General features: G+C 46.8%; 1 protein-coding gene across 2 annotated transcripts in view; it reads right to left on the reverse strand.

Annotated features, from left to right (window-relative positions):
- Window positions 1-14,636, reverse strand: part of NEK1 (NIMA related kinase 1) — a 1,277,786-nt gene that overhangs the window by 1,146,815 nt on the left and 116,335 nt on the right. For both annotated transcript variants that reach the window (XM_085641815.1, XM_085641814.1), the window contains exon 3: window positions 7,491-7,588. In XM_085641815.1, the coding sequence (XP_085497941.1) occupies window positions 7,491-7,588 (98 nt within the window). The remainder of the gene's footprint in view (window positions 1-7,490; window positions 7,589-14,636) is intronic.

A 14,636-nucleotide genomic window follows, 5' to 3' on the forward strand; every position in this document is an offset into this window, starting at 1 on the left:
CAATGTACGCGTCACTGAAAGTCTGAAAGTCGCGGCGTCCACAAACAGTGCCTTCCGCTCCACTCCGTACCGCTCCCCGCACACGGCTGTGGCTGCGGCTCTGTTTCCGAGCCGCTGCTGACCGCCGCTCCTCCAGCTCCTCCTCCTGCTGCTGCTATGCTCCGCTGTAGCGCCACCGGAAGTCTGCGCTGTCCCCAGAATCCTTCTGCCTTGATGAAAAATGGAAAATCCGTCTGGGTAAAGCTCCTCCTGGTCCATTACTATTGAGCTAAACTAAACAGTTGTATGTTATCCTAATGTCGTAATATGCAGTTCGTTATGCAGCAATCAGGTATTTCACAACATAAAAATAATACAGATCGTAATACGGCTATCTGGCGATTTGTACTGGTACTGTAATGCATTACGTAATGCAACAACGTTGTAAACTGTTATGCCCCCGTAATGCAATGCGTACGGTCCCCTTCAGATACTCTGTTAGGAAAAAGCAATGCAACATGTAATACAGTTATCAGGCAGTTCGTTATGCTAAACTAATGCAATGCGGAACACATATATCAGGCAGTTCAGCATGCAACACTAATGAAATGTGTAATACGACAATACGGCAGTTCGTGATGCAGGACTAAGACAAGGCGTAACACATCTATCAGGCAGTTCGTTATTCAAACCTAGTGCAATGCGTAACACACCTATCAGGCAGTTTGTTATGCAAAACTAATGCAATGGGCAATACGACCAACACAGTTCGTTGTGCAGAAATAAGGCAATGTGTCATACAATCATCAGATACTCCGTTATGCAGGACTAATGCAATACATAATTTACTCCAGTACCGTTTACGGTGCCTCCGGCGGTCTCTCCACCACTCATGCTGGCTTGCGGTTAGTCTCCGGCCACAGTTGCCCCCGCCACACGGGTAAGATATAACACAGAGAATGTAGCTTCGCACTCCGTTCCCGGTGCTGCCACTCCCTTGGCACACTGGCTGCGATCAGAGCCGAAGCAGAGGCTCACGCTGCAGGACAGTGAAAGAGGCCGAGAGCGTTTCCCTCCGAGCTCGCGTCCCCCCCCCCCACCCCAGGAATCGACACACACTCCTCATCCAGCGACTTGGGCCTCCGATGCAATGTCTCTGAATTTCCGGGCAATGGGAAGATCCCAGGCTGCACACTACACCCGCACTCAGAGTCAATGAGACTCACTGGACTCCGGGTGCACGATAAGCAGACAACTCCTCGCGAGGGTCTCTGGCTGCACACGACACACACACATGCAGTGTCGCTGAAACTCTCTTGATCTTCTGGCGCCCCCGATCAAAGGGCACACTTGCGCAGGTCTCAGACTGTAGAGAGCACACGCACACAGCGTCGCTCGAGAAACGTTTGATCTTCGGGTGCCCCTGATCACAGGGCACCTCTGGCGAGGGTCCCAGGCTGCAAACAGCACACAGCGACGCTGAGACACACTTGCCCTTCTGGTGTGCACGATCATGGGCCAATCAACGCGAAAGTCTCAGGCTGCACCAAGCACATGCACACTGCGTCGCTGAGACTTACTTGGCTTCCCGGTGCAAAACAGGACGATCCTCTCGAAGGACTCCGGTTACACCAAGCACACACACACTGCGTCGCTGAGTCTCGTTTGGAACTCCACGTGCCCAAGATACAGGGCACAACTTACGAAGGTCTCAGGCTAGACAGAGCACACGCACACAGCGTCTCTGAGAGTCTTCTCTGGAAACTTTTGTGTTCCTGTGTTTCCGTACAGGGAGCAAGCTCACCTCAGGCCCTTGGGGACAGTTACTTCAGGACACAGTACACCGCAAAGTCCTTCAAGCAGGGACACACAGCACACAGCAAAATCCCTTTATCCTTTCCTTGGTTGAAACAGCAAACTGCAGGCCAGCCCAAGATCACACAGCAAGAGCAGTCCTATCCATCAGTCTCTTCATTTGTTTCTTCCTTGGCAAAGGTCCTATTGACCACGAAGTAGCTCCAGTCGTGTTCACACTTGATCAAGCCATTCTCCAAAGTTCAGGGGCTTCAGTTCTCTTAGTTATACCCCTCAATGGCTTTGAAGTCTTTGTGCTTCAGGAGGCACTGACCCCTGCTCAAACCAGTTCTGGGTGCCTCCCTACCAGGGACACCTTCTTCCTTTGATTAGTGGGGGGGGTCTGGATACTCAATCACTCAGCAGGAGATGGGCCAATTGTTTTATAGTACCAACCCAGGCCTCTTCACCTCTAAGGCTTCTCCTCCCTCTACACTCCGGATGCAGGTCAGCCAGTTGCTGTCTCACCTCCTCCCCTGGGTCAAGACATTTCCCAGATCCTATCGCTTTCAAATCCAGACAGTCAATCCACAGCCAGGCAGAGACACACAGAAATGCCAGAGCACAAAAACGCAGCCACTTTTAAAAGAGTGGCTTCTGAACACACAATGAAAAAACCACCTACATCAAAAGATGTGTTATTACATTGTGAGTTCAGGCATACTAAACTTCACCTTTCCATCTTAAGCCTTTGGGGGGACAGGCTGGAAAATATATTACGCAGCCCTACCATTCTGTCCTAAGGCAAGATGGCCTTTCAACATTGAAAACGAAATGGTGATTATTTCACTGTCAGGACATGACACACACCTTAGTACATGTCCTACCTTTCACATGCACTACACCCTGTCCGGGGGGACCCTAGACCTACCATAGGGGTGTCTTAGGTGCACAGAAAGGGAAGGGTAAGGTCTGGCAAGTGAGTGCACTTGACAGAACAACATGGCAGTTTCACAAACTGTGCTCAGGCCCTGCAATGGCAAGCCTGAGTTCCCTTTTTAATGCTACTTGAGTGGGTGGCACAATAAATGCTGCAGGCCCACAAGTAAGATTTGCATTACTAGCCATGGCACACATAGTGCATTTTACTAGGGACTTCACTAGTAATACAACATACCAATTATGGACAACCAATTACCATTACACTGTACAGAGGGAGCATTTGCACTTTGACACTGTTTAGCAGTGTCAAAGTGTCCAAAACATCTAAGTTGGCAACACTATATCCATCCCAGTACCAACAATAGAGGAGGTTGGGGCAAAAAGTCAGGGGTAATCACGCCAAAAAATGCCAGGCCTAACAATTACAATCTGTGTGGATCTCAGCCCCGAACAACACATCAAGCACTGCCTCTTGCCTGTTCTTTTGGGCAGTAAGTGACTGTTGGACTCGGTGATGCATGCCCCCTCACTATTATTTGCCTTACACTGTGCTACACTGCATCTCAAGTTGTCCTATTCATCACCTTGTGTAGCAGGGCCCGACGTCATTGATTGCTGCGCCTTAATCTCCCAAGTCTGCGCAACAGGGAGAGGGCTGGTATATTACAACATAGCTTTTGTTCCAGTTATATCATGCACATGATTTCATAGAAGAGTGCTCTTCCTCATTTCCACTTCCTACCTCTCTCTTCCCGTCACCTTAGTACTCACCCAACCTCTATTCCCTCTCTAGCCCTTCCTTGCTCTCAATACCTCACCATTCCTGGTTGAACTTGTGTGTCAGGTTGCCGGCCTAGTATGGTCAATTTAAAACTAATTGTTATATCTTTCCCTGACAGTTATGTCCATTTGGATTTCCTGGTGCTCCAATGGGGGAAACAAGTTTTTGCTATCCCGCCATATTAAAGTGGCCACACACGTGCTAAGCCTGGTCCTCCTCCTTATGCGACTTCACAAAGTGTCATATAGTAATGTTGATTTGTTTGTTGATTTTAGTTTGGTCGAACAACTGTTCTTTGTTGAATCTAGAATTGGAGAAATGTTTATTTGATCACCAGATACATCTAAGTTCCTCTCATATCCTCTACTATGTAGGGAGTGACCCCATTGATAGGAATACTACCACAAGAATTGGGGACATTTTAGTTATGGTTTACAGAAGTCACCTGATGTAATGCAGGGGGGCAATGGCAATGTGCGGGGGACTTGTTTATTTACAACTGTCTTGTTATGCCAATGGTGTCAACTGTAGTGAGAAATTATAATATCACTTGGAAGGTGAGGAGTATGGGGGTCAGTACACAAGAGACATAGAATACTAGCCCAACTGTATAGACGGCACGCTCAGATTACATTCTTAGAGGAAACACACCTCGTATCTTCCGAGGCCCAGAAACTCCACAAACGATGGAAAGGTACGTTTTTTCACACATCCTACTCAGGCTGCGATCTAGCTGCGTGCTAGGGTCCCGTTTGTGGTACTTGACTCTAATATTGACATGTATAGCTGCTATGTATTGCTTAGGGGTACATTAGACGGTGAGCTGCTGGTGTTTGGGTGTGTAACGCACCCAGTACCTAACAAGACACCTACTTAGCTCATCTGTCGACTGTATTGGCAGATCGGGCTCCCTATCCGTGGGTACTGGGGGGAGACTTAAATGCAGTGTTGGGCTCAATATTGGATTGCTCACACTCACCCCTGCCTGATAGGAGTGTGGAACGACAGGCGTAAATACTGAGGCAATGGGTAGACGGATGGGCATTTTAGATCTATGGTATAGTCACAATGAGGGTTTGAAGGAATACCGTTCACTCACACCCACATGCCCTCCATTCCGGTCTTGACAGATTCCTGACCTCCACACCTTCAGGCTATAGTTACAATGCCACATATTTAGGGTAGACCATATCCAACCATAATCCACTTAAAGTAACACTCGCTTGGGTCAAGTGCCTGCCCCGATCCCGACCTAGCACCGACAGTCATCGCTATTAGAGGACACAGTGTTCAGAGAAGCTGCGGCCATTGATACATACATTTCTGATAATGCTGGTACAGCCCCATCACCGTTGGTGGAGTGTGAGGTGTTTAAGGCCGTAGTGCGAGGCACATCAATTAGTGCAGTAGTGGGAGCTAGTCAGAAGATTCAATGGGAATTAACACGGCTGGAGATCAGTCTGCGCCCCCTAGGCAGGGAAGCTGCGATCAATGACGCTGTTTCTGGCTTACAGGAAGCTAGGATCACACATACAGAACTCCGAGAACGCCTCAGAGTGATAGAATATAGGGCTTACACACAAAAGATACACACTGAGGTGGACAATGGGGCACATTATTGGCACGCCTAATCCGAGCCAACCCATCAAACGCACCTCAGAGACAGGTAGTGACCTAGCAGGGAATCAACACAACCTTCTGTGACTTCTACACTGCGTTATACACAGCTTTCCCACCTCCCGGGCCCAGCAGAAATAGCTAGAGTGACTCCGAATGACAGGGAAGCACTAGTTGTTCTCATTACGGCAAGCGAGACACGAGAGGCTAGCAAGGAGCTTGCTTCGCAAAAATAAAACACTGGGTTCTGATGAACTGCCGGTGGAATTCCATTCGGCCTACGCCACGCGATAGGTTCCGCACCTAGAGAAGCTACATACTACCTCTCTTGATATCTGTTCACTGCCATCTACTACCAGAGAAGCACTATCACCTCCATGCTGAAACCTGGCAAACCATCTATGGAGTTAATACAGGCCGTTATCATTGTTAAACATAGAATACAAAATTCTGGTGTGCGGATTACTCTAGCTACTGATATATACGGACCAATGTGGTTCGGTCCCACAACACAATACCTTCCTAAACATTCAGAGGTTGTTTAGGGTGATGGACGCGGATTGGTGACATTATCTCTATGCCGGTTACCTGTCCCCAGACATCTGCCAAGCATTTGAAACAATTGGTTGGGATTTTATATTGGCAGCATTGGCCTGCTACGAGATACCCCCTGCTTACATCCGATGGGTATAACTACTGTATACAGCATCAACGGCTAGAGCCAGAACTGGGCCCTATATCTCGAGCTCCTACCAGGTACTGCGCAGTATGCTGCAAGGTTGCCCCCTTTCTCTAATTTTTTTTATCCTGGCAATTAAACCCATAGCGCAGCAGATTCAGCAAGTGGTCGGGGTAAGGGGATTCCACTCAATTACACAGTACATACTATATCCTTATACGCCGACGACATGATCATGTATCTGAAGGATCTGCAAGAGGAACAGGGAGATCATGCCTAACTGCTATAGAGGTTCGGGGAACTGTCAAATTAATGTAGATGAGTAATGTATGTATTCTTTTGCAGGCACATACACTGAGCAGACATTCCGGTTCAGAGAAGCTCAAATACCCATAGCTCCATGAACTTTTCACTATCTAGGGATATAGGTGTACCGAGAGTCGCAAAACTTACTGGAAGGTAATCTCATAAGTACGATCAACACACTTAAATCCCAGGTGGGTTTTTGGATCACATTGCCTCTGTTGGTGGCTGGTCGCCTGGCCGTGGCAAACATTGTTATGTTGCCACGGCTACTGTATCACTTTGTGAATTTGGTGATTGTAACTTCGGCATGGGTGTTCAGACTGTTGAATACTATACTTATTGAACTTACATGGAGAACTGGCCGCCATTGGGTTGGCTTAACGAAACGTTATCTGCCGACCAGCAAGGGGATTATGAGGGCCTGTGATTTCAAGGTCCATTGCATAGCCGGAAATTGCAGTGGCTTTCATACTGGCCAGCTGGCCGCAATCTGCCTGAAATAGGATATACAACTGCCCACTGAACAGGGGTCTGGTACATAGACAAACCTGTCCCGGCCTCCTGACGCCGCACACAGACTCCCTTTTACTGTGCATTGCTCTAATCTATCGGAAGATGACAATGAGGTACACTTCTCTGCGAGCACTGTATGTGTTCAATGTCCCATTCTGTGGTCTGCCCACACCTTTAGGCTCACTGACGGCACAGAGAATGAGTCAGTGGGAAGAGGCAGTGGTAGCAACGGTGGGTACAATGTTGATGGATGGGAAAATAATGACCCTTACTAATTTTGTGCATACTCATGACTCGACCCTGAAACGCTCTTTCCTACTCATGCCAGTATCCTCTGTTATATCCGTAAACACTGGGCTCCAGATGGTAAAGAACCCAAGACACAAGCTACTCCATGTACTACAGACTATGGGGCATGGTTGGCACTTAATAAGATGGCTCTACAGGGGAATCTGGGACCAACTTATTTTACATGTATGCACTCAATAGGTTAGATGCCTAAAATAATTTATGACAAACTATATACAAATTAAAGACTTAGGCCTGCTATTAGGTTACCTTTTAGGGCTATAAACATTTCTACAAACTGTACCTTGTTTGCTATAAGTTGTGGTTGTAGAAACAGATTAGCCTCTCCTATGTACTTTACTACGTTATGGGTCTGTGAGCACATATAAAATTATGGCTACATCCATATTCTAGTAAGCAGCCATCCAGATCTTTGGAAACAGTACTTATTCAAGCCACTCAGGTTTCCGACTGCATGGACCTGGAAAACAAATGCTACTTAAAACCAACCCAGATTTTGGCAGTAAGAGTAATATGTCTTTAGCACTGAAATGAAGTATTATTGAATTTGGTAAATGCTCCCATAAGTACCTGATCCTCTGAAAACAAAACACCCTTCTGCGTATTGATCCTTCGGAAGAGATCTCCTCCTTCACAGTAATCCATCACTATATACAGACAGCCATTTTCTGAAATGAAAAATAAATATTTCACTCTAATTCTGAAACTAAGGAGCCATTTTCACATTAGCTGTCAGGTAAGTCACATGCACAAAATCAGCTTTTAAATGTTCTCAAGAACCACTATGTTGGTATTTACAACATGGTAAAGGTAGGAACAAGGCCTCGCACCTTCTATACCCTTTTAGATTCTCAGAACCTTTCTCCCCCAGCAGCCTTTTTCAACGTGATGAATGCCCTTTGGTAAATAAATGGCGGCCCTACAAAATCTAATATTTTAAGCTTTATTTAAACTGCTCAAAATGTGCTTTTCCACTCCTGCAGTGTCTAAGTAGTTTACTACATGGAACAAAAGTACACCCACTTTAACTCCCTCTCCACACAACCGAACACTCTTTCAGGAGGATACTCCAACTGCAGATTCCTCAGTTTTACAATATCCCCCAGGCGCCAAACTGGATCTGGAAACTTTTCATAGCAGTGCATTCCACATGCTGCTAACAGCGCCATGTGGCTCAAGGCTTCGGTCCACCCAGAAGTGACGGAGTGGAAGGCATATGAGCGTCACCCCTACAAGATCATGTTAGTTTCGTGGTTAACTCTTTTTTACCCTTGGATGCACAGTACAAAACACATGTTGGTATCAATGTGTAAACATATCGTTTGTGACCTTTTTAGATGATAAAAAATGTCACTCCACAGAATGGGGAGGTGGTAGGGCAGTGAAGGATCTGCAGTAAAATATAGCATCCCGAAGAAACAGGTTACTGAATGTAAGTAACTTGTTCTTCTGATGGATACTTCTAACAGCAGATTCCTCACCTTTAGAAAAGATATCAAAGCAGTACCTCCCAAGATGAAGGGAAGTAGACTAAGACCAAATAGTCTTGCAGAACCAAGCGGGTGAAATAACGTTCCAGCCGAACCAGGCTGAGAAGGCAATAGTGCTTCAGTAATGTGTGCATTGACACCCACGTCGCAGACTGGCAGATGTAAAGGATGATATCTCACACAAGAGAGCTAAACGTTTTATAATGCTGTACATCCTCACAAGAAGACTCAAAGCCACTAAAAATACTGCTACTTTTATATTCCCACACCTTACTGGAATATATAGACTATGCCTCTAGGAAACAAAAAGAAAAATAAGATTTTGGAAGGAAAGGCCTCACCCACTTATTCGTAGCATGATTCATCATTGGCCAGACAGCCCCTCCACAGTCGTCTCAATCTCTTGAGAAAAGCGAACAGAATTCTGGCCATATGAGGGGTCCAGATATTACAAATAGAACAGCCTCTTAGTAAACCCAGGACCTACCTTATTTAATCGGTACACAGAGCAGGATTAAAAACAAAACAGGATGCTAGCGGGAGCTAATGTTTCGGGCATCCGCTCTGTTCAGAGAGGATGCTCTGGACATTAGCTCATGTTGGGAGTCCTGTTCAAACAGAGAAAAAAGGTGGTGTAGGGCAGCTGTACTGAAAGGGCTTGGAACTCGCTGAAATAATGAGCTGAAGTGATTGCAATGAGGAAGATAGCATTTAAGGTCAGAATATGCAATGAGAAGCTGTGCATCGATCGAAGGGAGTATACGTGAGAAACATAAGAACCGGGTAAATGTCCCACTGTGGCATAACAAATGGTTTGGGAGGGAACATGTTTGATAAACCTTTGATAAACTGTGTGAAAAGGTGCCCCTTTTTGCATCTGCACCTTCAATTGTGTGGACTGATGCTGCAGGTTTTTTTGACTCCGCTTTCTGGGACGCTGCTAACCCGGCCCCAGTGCATGTGCTCTAACCCCCTTGATCCCTAAAACATGTAAAAGTTAGCATACTTAACTTTCCTGTAAGGCACTAGTATATGGTGCCCAAAACAGACAAAAAAGACAGGTGGCACCAAAACCTAAAGGTCATCTGTGTAATACGACACTATTGTGTCATCCACTAGCGTAACCAGGCAAACATGACTCCAGGCCTACCACTGTAGCCTGGCACTGCAGCTTAAAACCTGCAACTCAACCTGTCAAAAAAAACAATTTGACAGGAGAAAACCCCCCTTTTAAGTCACCTCTATGTAGGCATTGCAGCCCACAGGCATGGTATTTAAAAGCCGGACATGGAAAAAATGTAAAACATTTAAAAATTGAAAGTTATGTCCTTACAGTGATTCGCACCCAAAAGCTATTTTCATTGTAGCAAAACCAGCTGGCCCATAGAGAAGCACTTAAAGCAATATTAAAAATGAATTTTGCTGCTATCTCTGAATTTGGAGGGAATTTTTATCCTGCTGGTTAAGGAGGGATAAGTGGTCGCCTACACCCACTACCTAATGCCAGGCATAAATGTGATATCCCCAATCACCCTATTTAGAACACTTTCTGGACCAGTGGAAGAACAGAAATGGACTGGATCTTGGTCTGTGACCTGATAGGAGTCCTGACGGTCTGGCTCTGCTCCCTCATGTACCCAGGACAAAGAAGTGGAATCTAAGGGTTAGTTGGCGGACTTCCTGTGTGCCTACAGGGCTACCAAGAACAACAAGAGGCCTTTTCCAGAAGTCCCCAGCTGACAAGTACACCTCTGGAACTGACAAGGACCCTGCTGGTGGCCTCTGCTGGAAGAAGTCTTGACCCCCACATGGTGTTCCTGAGGTCCTTAGACCCTTGACCGTGTCTAACTGGACTTCTCCTACCACTTCTAAAAGTCTGGAGCTTAAAAAACTTTGAGCTTCTGGACCTCTGGAGGACCAGAACAAACCACCAGAGCACATCTAACGAAGGTGTGGCCTCGTTGGCCATGAACAACATTTTTTTAAATCTGTATTCTCTGCAGCACCAAATCTGATTCAATAGACCCTCGGCAAGAAGATATCCAGCTTCTTGGAATTTGACGTCGGATATTGCCGCAGCCTGGCCCTACTGGAGGATTCCATGCCCGAAAAAGAGACTAGGGACCCAGTTAAGAGTTTGGCGGACAGGGTTACTCTATCACAAACGTGACGCATATCTTGTCTGCCGTATTGCATTCCATTATATCCTATGGAACCTGTTATACGGCAGACAGGCTATCTGGCATGTTTGTGACGGAGTATCCCATTCGCCCAACTTGTAATCAGGCCCTAAGTCCGAACGTAAAAATCTTGACCGGGCAAAGGTGCCAAAAGTATCCAACTAGCAAGAGGAATGTGCATTACATTTTAATTTCTCTTGTGCTAAGCTTTTCCTGCCAAAACCAACAGTCTCAGCAGTACCTCACCATATGCCTATCCAATTTCGTTAGGAGCGCCTCTGATACAGCCTGCTGCCTCGTCTGGCTGAAAGATTTTGACTTTATTAAAAAAAAAGGCCAAGTCCCAAGATAAAACTTCCAACAGGGCCAAAGTTGATTTGTGTATCCGACCAAGTGTCCATTGAGGTTGGTCTCAATTCACGCCTAGGTCCCAGTCTCTTGCAACCATTTTTATGTGATCTTGTTTATTAATTTGTACTCTATTTGCATAATTTGGAGTGGGATATTTTTTCTTTTAATGTATTGAGTTTTAATACATGAAGAGCCATGTCAACAACAACATAACATCAATTAAAGCACATCACACAAAGGTACAGCAAGGATAGCGCTGGGTGCCTGGGCGCACCATCATGAACATGACAGTCAGGAGTATGACAACATCAACATACACATTGAATACATAAAAAAGAAAGAACATTACCATATCGCAGACAAGAGCATATAACACTGTGTGTAAGGGAGAGGTCGGTACAATATTTAAGGTGAAAGCAGTGATCAATCTGGAGTGTTAGGGTCTAGTGTAAGGAGGTAGTCCCGTAGGGGCTGCCGGATATCTTTAGGCGAGTTGTGGATGGATGTCGCTGTGCGTAGTCCCCGCTGAAACCCTCGAAATGTGTCATACTTTTGAGCCATATGGTGGTGGTAGGGACCCTTTCGCTACCCTAATGTACCATGATTTTGTGCTTAGCAAGCAGAGGTGCCATTGACATGAGCTGGAAAGCATTCTTAGGAACATCGCCGGTAAAGCCTAGGAGTGCTATGAGAGGGTCCGGTGCAACCACTACTTCAGTCATGGCTAAGACATGGGAAAAGATGGGGGTCCAGTAAAGGTAAATCTGCGTACATGTCCATGTCAGGTGTGCAAAATCTGCATTCTGGGCTGAACATTTTGGGCACCTGTCAGATCATGTAGGTTCGAATTTTGCGATGTCAGAGGGGGAGCTGTATGCCCGGTGGAGAAATTAAAAATGTAGCAGTTTGTCTGTGATTGACCGAAATACATTGGGTCTGTGAACAACAGTGGGATCATACTTTATCTGTGAGAGGGAAGCCCAGGTCTGCACCCCAAGCCTCTCTGACTCTAGCTGTGGCGTCAGGTTTCAAGGTGGTGCAAAGTCAGAATAACCTGGAGACCAACTGGTCTACGTCAGTGTCCGAGACAACAGTCATCCAGGGCCAGGGGGTAGGAGGGTATAAGGGAGTGCAGTGTATTATGTAGTCATTGAAGCACAAATTGGTCCATGTATGAGGCGTTTGGAAAGCAGTTATCGGCATGCGCCAGGACATGGCCGTCAGGAAAAATATCCCTCATAGTATGGAGGTCGTGGCCTTGGAGGGTGCGATGCACCAGCTTTTCAAGTGTGAGCTGTAGCCACGGGTTGTCATCTAAAGGAAGGGCGGGTGAGTAGAGGGGGCCGTCTCCCAATACCAGACGGAGTTTACGCCAGGGCCAGCATGTTGTGGAGAGGATTTGAATATCAGTGGAGTCAATGGGGAGGACCTTTGGCAGGATAGATGAATGAGGAAAATCTCCCAGCTGGTCCATCTCGGGTTTTAGGTAAGGGAGGCAGGCATCTGGGAGGTACCAGCAATGTGTGTAATAGCATTGGGCTGCAAGGTAGTAGAGATGGAGGTCTGGGAATCCAAAACCGGTGCAGTCATCAGAGAGGGTTAGGGTATCCCATTGAATGTGGGGGTGACTCCCAGATAAGGCGTGTTAAGAGACTGCGTAGGGTGCTAAAATATTTCTGTGGGAGTAGTATAGGGATATTTAAGAAAAGATCAAAAAAAGTTGGCCGACCACCATTTTAATTATTGCTACTCGTCCCGCCATGGATAGGGAGAGTTTAATCCAGCACTCTACTTGAGTTGTAAGGGCATAAGCGGTGGAGCCGTAGTTAAGCTGGATTATCTGGTTCCTGTCTCTATGGCGATGGATGCGAAGGTATTTGGTGCTGTCCGAGCGGAGCTTGGATGGGAGATGTCCGTAATAGGGAAAAGGACTCGGTGCATATGGCATTCCTGAAGGTGACAGACTAAAGGATCCATTGTGATGATAAAGAGGAGGGGAGAGTGGGGACAACCTGTCCGGTCCCCCTTGCGATAAGGAACGCATCTGTGACAGAACCTTTGACTTGCAGGCGTGCCACCAGATTAGAATATAAGAGAATGAACAGAGATGAACCCGGTGGGGAGTCCTAGACTGATCAAAGATGCTTTCAAGAAGGACCACTCCAAGGGGTCAAATGCCTTTTCAGCATCTAATAAGGCAACTACAGTGGGTGTTGTGGGGGAGAACCTATTTAGCACTGAGAAGTAGGTTGAGGGAAGTGGGCTTATGGGGGACCAAGCCTCCATCAGCAGGAACAGTAGCCAGGATCTTGGTTAAAATCTTTTTGTCTAGATTAAGGAGGGATATGAAACGGTAGGACATGCACAGGTGGGGGTCCTTACCAGGCTTCAGAAGGAGCATGAACACTGCTTCGTGTAGTGTGGGTGGCAGCGCTCTGGCATCCAAAGATTCAGTGTACATAGCTAAGAGGTGCAGAGTCAGTTGTGGTTTGAAATCTCCATAGAAAGCTCCATTAGGCCATCAACGGCGCAGGCCATGGATCCATGCAAAGCATGGATGACTTCTTTGCATAATATCGGTTCGCTAAGGAATCGTCGTTGGCCATCAGTGAGCCATACCATTGCGATTTCCCCCAGGGATGGTGGGATCTCCTGCCCGGCGCTGAGCATGCAGGATGTATGAGGGCCTTCATTATAGCATTTTAACTCAGACAGGATATCCTCAACACCAGTATTAGGAGACCCAGAGGTTGTGCGCAACTCGGTTACATAAGCCACCGAAGAGACTGCCACCGAAGCGACTGGGGTCGAGTCGCTGCACTAGAGTGCAGCCAGGGCGCTCCCCTTTACCATAGTGCCGGGCCATAGTATGTTACCATACGTTAGAGTTGGCCTAACGGCTAGGGTGGTCGACCTCGAATCTGGGGAACTGGGTTTGAGTCTCGGCAATGACGCTGAACATCCAGTGAACCTGGGCAAATCACTTAATCTCCCCGTGCCTAACAAAAATGAATGTGTCCTAATGTAACGCAAATGGTGCTATGTAAAGCGCCCCGATACCAGATTCGGGTCAAGTTCGCGCTATATAAAACAAAAAACAAAAAAAAATATGCGAGTTCTCTATCAGCCAGGACTGATCATTGATGCAATTGGGGGTCGCCACCTTGGGAGGCGGCTAGGCTTATGTCGCATAGATCAGTAGCAATGCATTGTAGATGGGAGCCTATATTGCGCAGGACACCCACTTTCTTACATATGCATACTCCACAGATATACGCTTTAAAGGCTTCCCAGAGAACTGCCTATGTCGAGTCAGTGCCCGAGTTCAGAGCAAAGTATTCGACGATGGAATCGTAGAGTTCACTAAAGAAAACTGGATCACGCAGAGCATCGCCATGAAATCTCCAAGTATGTTCCGACCCACATCCATAGGAGGATTTGTAGGGTCAGGAGAACAGGGCTATGATCTGATGGGGTTTGTGGTAAGGGCTTGACCTCAGTGGTACTGAGCAATGCATTGGCAGAAAGAAGTTAATAATCTAGCTGCATCCAAATATTTTGAGGGGCAGAGTAGAAGGTGTAACCAGGTGTGGACGGGTGTTGAGTGCACCAGATATCCTGTAGGGCGTATGCGTCAGCGATGTGTTAGAGTACTTCACGCAATCACGGTTTACCACCTGGTTGGATGTGGGTGG

This window comes from Triturus cristatus, chromosome 2_2, assembly GCF_964204655.1.
Source record: "Triturus cristatus chromosome 2_2, aTriCri1.1, whole genome shotgun sequence".
Classification (NCBI taxonomy): domain Eukaryota; kingdom Metazoa; phylum Chordata; class Amphibia; order Caudata; family Salamandridae; genus Triturus; species Triturus cristatus.